General features: G+C 39.2%; 1 gene segment (V, D, J or C); it reads left to right on the top strand.

The window, feature by feature from the left end:
• Positions 1–4,521: 4,521 nt before the first annotated feature.
• Positions 4,522–5,738, top strand: LOC122121249. The segment is given in 2 exon segments: positions 4,522–4,611; positions 5,000–5,738. Coding segments are annotated over 2 exon segments (399 nt in total).
• The last annotated feature ends 1,531 nt before the right edge of the window (positions 5,739–7,269 follow it).

A 7,269-nucleotide genomic window follows, 5' to 3' on the forward strand; every position in this document is an offset into this window, starting at 1 on the left:
GGCTGAATTGTTGGGAAAAGTCTTCTGTTTTTGGAATTTAGAGACTGGAAGCTTGGCTTTGCATCCATTTCCTGCCTCATTTATCAGCAAAGGCCAGCTTTTAAGGATTGATATGGGCCTGTTAAGATGGTTTAACTCATCTTGGTTTAGTTTTGGCACATCAATATTTGCTAGGAAAAGGTTCATTTCTGCCAAGTTCCCAAACTTATTAGCATAAAGTTTTGAGAAGTATTCCCTTATAATGTTCTGAATCTTGGTTGTTTCTGTGGTAATGTTTCCTTTCTCACCTCTGAGTTTATTTATTTGGGTGTGTTCTCTTCTTTTTCTGATAATATTTGCTAAGGGACTATCAAGTTTTGGATCAGAATCAGAAAAACATCAACTAAATGGGATGAATTACTGGCATTGTTTGTAGATGTACATGTATTTTTATTCTTCTGTAAGGGACTGAGAAGATCCTTTTTATCCAAACATTCTTTTCTCTCTATGGCCCTCAGCACAGACTTTATACTGCCTCTCCTGACTTGTAAATGACATATGAACATACTCTGGGGAGTCAGGGTTGTGCCAATACTTTAGATTTGCATAGCAAAGAGAAGTCTATCTAGGTAAAATAAAAAAGAAGTATGTATGTATACATTTGTGCATTTCATTTATTTATTTTTATTATAATAGTTTTTATTGTAGAGATGCTTCATCTCCTTGGTTATGCTTATATATTCTTATTTTTGAAGGAAATAATTTCATAATTTCAGATTTCCCCATTTAGTATGATGTTGACAATAGTTTTGCCACATATCTTTTATTGGGCTGAGGTAATTTATTTCTATCCCTAGTCACTTGAGAGATTTTTATCAATCATTTTCTCCAATCCATGGCAACATTTAAAGTTATTATCTTTTTATATTTTCTGATGCTTCTCTGTATCCAACTTGCCAAACACAATGACCATTACTATTAAGCCTCTACAACTGCACCACACCTGAGAAGAGCAGACCATCACCTTATAAGCAGTTGAGGGCAAATGGCCAGCAGGACTCATCAGCAACTTCCAATTCTGAAACTCTTCCATGCCTAGTTGTGTAGCAAGGGATTGTGGTTCCTGAAGCCATACTTTGTCCTGGTGTTCTACAAGGCTGATGTATCTACAAGAGGCCAGTGCAGGTAGCTAATGCCTGAAAACCTACCTACACAGAGGGCTGAGATCTGCTGATCCCAGTTCAAAGCCAGCCCAGGAAAGGAAAGTACAAGAGACTCTTTCCTCCATTTAACCAACAAAAGGACAGAAAGGGAGATGTGGCTCAGGTGGAAGAGGGCTGACCTTGAGTACAAAAGTTCAGGGCCATGGCCCAGACCCTGAGTTTAAGTCTGAAGACACACACACACACACACACACACACACACACACACACACACACCTACCCCCCCCCCCCAAAGTATATAAATGCATAAGATGAGTCTTCTTATGGTTGCTCATCCTTGGTGGGGGATATGAAAGGATGAGATTTCAGTATTTCTTTTGAACTATATCATTTATAACTCATATACAGGATTGAAGTTACAACGTACTGGGAAATTTACCTGTGTTAGTCATCTCCCCTTCCATGTGATTGGCATATAATTTCAGTTAGGAACTTTCTTCCAGTAATGGTATCTGAAAGAGTTTGGAAAGGAATAAAAGAAATAATTTACAAATAACATATTTATAAGATAATTTCTTTGTTGCTTTGTATGTCCCTCCCTCAAGGTATAAACCATGATTTCACTGTATTTGATGTTGGTATAATTTGGAGACGGGAAGGGAAAAAATAAATTTTTAAATAGGGATACAGGTGGACCCATTGTACTAATGAGATGTACAAGACGTTATGTCAAAAAATGAACTTTTGTGCTGGGGGTGGGTAGTGAGGGCGGGGGTCCTGGGAACAGGAGGGGGGGCGATGGGAATTTGTGGGAAGAGGAAAGAAAAGAGGAGGCAACAATGCTTGATAAGAAATGTACTCATTACTTTGGTCATGTAATTATAAACCCTCTGTATGGTATTTTCACTATAAAAAACTTACTTAAAAATAATATATAATACCACATATATGGTATATATATGTGCACATCAGAGGGAAACTAGGAGGAGGACACAGAAACAGAGGGAAACAGGGGAAAATATACAACAGTGGGACCTATCAGCTACAGTGGACATTGGTCAAAACGTACTAAGCAACTCAATGGAAGCAATGGGAGGGAGGGAATGAGCAGGAAAGAGGGAAAAGCTTACACTAAGCAAAAGGAAAAAATGTATATATCATCCCATGTGGAAGGAATAACTGTATTGTCAAAGCTCATAGAATTAACAAACTTTATGAACCATGATAATTTACCCTACGAAGGTTATAATGTGTTTGTGACTATAAATATCACTAACTTTGTGACTATAAGTATCCCAATCCTGTGAAATTTGTGAAATTTATGTAATCACTTAATTACAATAAAAATTCCTATAATAAATTTTAATAGAAGAAATTTTGTGTAATCCATAAGAAAATGTCACAAAGAGTGGCCAATAGCAAGAGAAATATATGTTCTTCAGGCTGAGTGGAATTTGAATTTCTCTGTACAACTCTGAACCAGCATTCAGTTTCTTTTTTTTTTATTGTAAAGATACTATACAGAGGGTTACAGTTACATGAGTGAGGTAATGAGTACACTTCCTCTTGAACATTGTTACCCCCTCCATTGTTTCCCCCCTACCATCCCTTCCCTCCCTACTTTCCCCGAGGTTCTTTTTTTTTTGATTGTGATTAAGTGATTACATAATTTCCCGAATTTCACAGTATTGTGGAATAATGATGCTCATTTAAAGTCACAAGTTCATTCTAACTTTCCTGGAGCAAATTGTCTGTCACAGTCTATAACATATAATGGTGTTCACATGTTATACACCATACATGTGATCAGCAGCATGGGGATATTTAGTAGTGGTTCGACCAGATGAGTGGGAGTTCTTTGTTTCTTAAGGCATTCAGTTTCTGAGTAGATACTGATGAAGCTTAAGGGAAGACTTAAGCTTGAGTGTTTGTTATCCTGAGACATGGGTCCTGCTATGAGGTTTGGAGTCCTGGCTGTGGCTGCCCAATGGAATGCAGGCAGGACAAGGAGGGTCTAATACAGAGTTAATAACTTTTCCAGGAGCAGACTCTGTAGAAAGATTAAAAAATAGATGTTGCCATTGTCTGATTAAGTGAATGTAACTGGCATTCTTATTGATACTGTCTTATAGAAGAGAGAGCGAGAAATATTAAGAATGCTGTTGTTAGTCTGGTGAAGAGTTATGCTGAAGAAGTATAATCCCATATTTACTGATTGTGAAAATGTCTATGTAAAATTTAGTTTTCTGGGGTTGGGAAGGTGGCTCAGTGGTAGAGCGCTTGCCTTACATGCATGAGGCCCTGGGTTCGATTCCCCAGTACCACATAAGCAAAAAGAAAAAAAGCTGGAAGTGGTGCTGTGGCTCAAGTGGTATATCACTAGCCTTGAGTTGAAGAGCTGAGGGACAGCACCTCGGCACAGAGATCAGGCCGTATGACTGGACCCCCCCAAAAATATTTAGTTTTCTCTGCCATTTTTCTCTTTCATGTAGAAATGTTATTAGTTTACCCTCTGTAAGGAGGATTTTATCCTCAGGGTTATTTTGTTTCAACACAAGTGACCATAAGGAATTTAATTTATTTCGCCCTCAATGAAGAACCTTAATTTTTATTTTTAATCACTTGTAGGGATTGAACTCAGGACCTGGGCCTGATCCTGAGCAATTTTGCCCAAGGCTAATGCTCTACCACTTTCTGCCACAGCACCACTTCCAATTTCTGAATGATTAATTGGAGTTAAGAGTCACAAGGGGAATTTTCTGCCTGGACTGGCTTTGAACCATGTCCTCAGAACTCAGCCTCCAGAATAGCTAGGATTACAGACATGAGCCACCAATGTCTGGCTTATAAATAATATCTCTAACAAGTGTTGATAACTTGCTAATCAAAAGTTAACTTACTTTCAGTGATATCAGATTAACTGAAGTAGGTATTTGATTTCCTTACTTAATTCAAACCACAGTGGTATTGCATAGAACTCTTGAGAGACAATGGCAAATGAAGTCTCTGTACAGTACTTTTCTCTAGAATAACTAGAAGAGGGCCAATCAAATTGACCCTTCACCAAGACTCTCCTGGACACACATTTCAATTGAATTGGGCCTCTAGTGTTTTAAGTTGACAGGGTCAAATATACCACATCCTCCCTGCAGATCCAGGCATCAGGGGAGAGGGGTCCTTCCAACCACTGCTGGAGCCAGCCTGGTATTTGTGGGTCTTTTCTCCAAACACAGAAGAAATTTAAGTCACTTTCTTCACCAGAGAGATGCCCTTGCCCTCTGCTTTGTTCTTCTCACATTGCTGCACCCACCTGCTGATTTGCATAGTGCTCCTCAAGGAGGACTTTCCAGCCCTAGTTTGACATAAAGGCTCATCTTGATCTTGACTTCACTGATCAAATCTCCTGGATTCCCAGCTAAAATGAGGCTCTGTTCTTGGGTTCTGGGACTCCTAATGCTGTGGATCACTGGTAAGGGCAGAGGGAGATGAGGATGGAAAAGGGGGTTGAGGGTGAGCCCTCAGGGCCACTGCTTCTTGTTTGTATTCTGTTCGTGGGTTAGATGCACAGAACTTGTCCTCTAGAATAGGGCAAGTGAAGTTAATTATATGAGAGTGATGGACATTCTAGATGAAACCAGGTCCTGAGCTTTGGTGACAACTATGACAACTGTGCAGTGGGTAGTATACATGAGATCTAGAACCTCATTTATGCTTTTTAATATTTGTATATGTTTTGAAATATTGAATGGTTTTAGGATAGAAGGAAAACCATGAAAAAGATTGGCGATTAATGTATAACCACAGAAAAAATTATATACCACATATAACCTTGTACTTTTCATTTATTTTAATTTCAGGATCCAATGGTGATATTGTAATGACTCAGACTCCACTCTCCCTGGCTGTCACCCTGGGAGAGACAGTCTCCCTCTCCTGCAGGTCAAGTCAGAGCCTCATAGATAGCGATGGAGATAGCTTTCTGTATTGGTTCCTTCAGAAGCCTGGCCAGTCTCCACAGCAATTGATCTATTGGGCTACCAACCGAGCATCTGGGGTCCCAGAAAGATTCAGTGGCAGTGGGTCAGGCACAGATTTCACACTGCAAATCAGCAGGGTGGAGGCTGAAGATATTGGGGTTTATTACTGCATGCAAGATATAGATACTCCACCCACAGTGATACAGTCCTTAACAAAAACATCTCTCTAGGGCTTGGCCCAGCTGTCCTATTTCAAAGCTTGGCTGGGGAGCAGCATAGCAAATTCTCTGAACTGAAGCAGCAATCTGAGTTTGGAGGACTTGACAGAAGATGTCACACTAGAAACCTTGTCCAAGTGGGATCTTGGATTACTTCAGCTTCCAGGGATTTCCAGAACCAGAATTTATAATGTTACTGCAGAAGTCAATTTATCACTTACTACCAAATGTGAAAGACAAAATCATCTACCAGCAGCATGCCATTTCTATTGTTTGGAGAGAATTACAGAGTCAAATCCCATGCAGAATGACTCAAGAAGCAGTAGTAACTAGGAATTGAAGAATTAGTCAAAAAGCTAGGCTTAAAAGTGAGATGGATTTTTTAAATGGGAATGTTACTGAATATCACCAAATAAATAGATTATGTTGGTTAAATATAAAGCAAATTAATTATATGACTCAGATATTAAAAGCTTTTTGCTTAATCAACTCATGATTCTGAAAGTCCCATTATCATCATTTTTTAAGTGTGAAAATACCATACCATACCATCCCATCCCATCTCATCCCATCCCATCCCATACCATACCATAGGGGTTACAATTACATGAGCAAGGTAATGAGTACATTTCTTTTTTTTTTTTCTTTATTTTTTTAAATTTTATTTTATTTGAGAACATACTGTACAGAGGGGTTAAAATTACATGGGCAGGATAATGCATACATTTCTTACCAAGCATTGCAGCCTCCTCCTTTGTTTACCCTTCACCTCCCTTCCCACCCTCCCCCCTCCCCCCCACCCAATCATACCCCCCCCCCCTCCGACATTGTAAAGCTGGTTTTGACATGACATTTTGTACTTCTCATTGTTGCAACAGGTCCACCTGAATCCTTAAACGACTTGTTTGTCCCCGTCTCCTCCACATGTTATACTGACATCAAATATAGTGAAAGCGGGGGTTACACTGTGGGGGAGGGACATACAAAGCAACAAAAAAATAATCTTATGAATTCGTTAGAAACACATGCATGAAAGAAACAAAAACATTAAAATACATATTTGAGGGTTCGTTTTCCTAACATCACATTATCTGACTTTTTCCGCTTGACTCATACCTATACTAGATATTGCAAATAAGGGAAACCATGGGACCTATGTTTCTTTGGGCCTGGCTTACTTCGCTTAATATAATTTTTTCCAAGTCTTTCCATTTCCTAACAAATGGGGAAATGTCATTCTTTCTGATGGAGGCATAGAATTCCATTGTGTATATATACCACATTTTCTTGATCCATTCATCTACTGAGGGGCGTCTGGGTTGGTTCCATATCTTAGCTATGGTAAATAATGCTGCAATATACATAGTTGTGCTGGTAGCTTTAGTGTGGTCTTTTTTGTAAACATTAGGGTAAATGCCCAAAAGTGGGATTGCTGGGTCATAGGGGAGTTCTATGTGAAGTCTTTTGAGGAACCTCCATACTGCTTTCCAAAGTGGTTGAACAAGTTTACATTCCCACCAACAATGAAGTAAGGTTTCTTTCTGTCCACATCCCCTCCAGCATCTGTTGTTGTTAGAGTTCTTGATTTTTGCTGTTCTAACTGGAGTGAGGTGATATCTCAATGTTGTTTTGATTTGCATTTCTTTTATGGCTAGAGATGTTGAACATTTCTTCATGTGTCTATTGACCATCCTTCTTTCTTCTTCAGAGAAGCTTCTCTTTAAGTCTTTCGTCCACTTACTTATTGGGCAGTTGTTTCTTTGAGGATTTGTTGTTGGGTGGTTTAATTTTTTGAGTTCCAAGTATATTTTAGAGATGAGACCCTTGTCCGTTGTATGGGTAGTAAAGATCTTCTCCCAATCCGTGGGCTTTCTATTGATCTTGCTAGCTATGTCATTTGCCCTGCAGAAGCTCTGCAACCATATGGAATCC

Source organism: Dipodomys spectabilis, unplaced genomic scaffold (genome assembly GCF_019054845.1).
Source record: "Dipodomys spectabilis isolate Male_0828 unplaced genomic scaffold, ASM1905484v1 ptg000187l, whole genome shotgun sequence".
In the NCBI taxonomy this organism is placed as follows: domain Eukaryota; kingdom Metazoa; phylum Chordata; class Mammalia; order Rodentia; family Heteromyidae; genus Dipodomys; species Dipodomys spectabilis.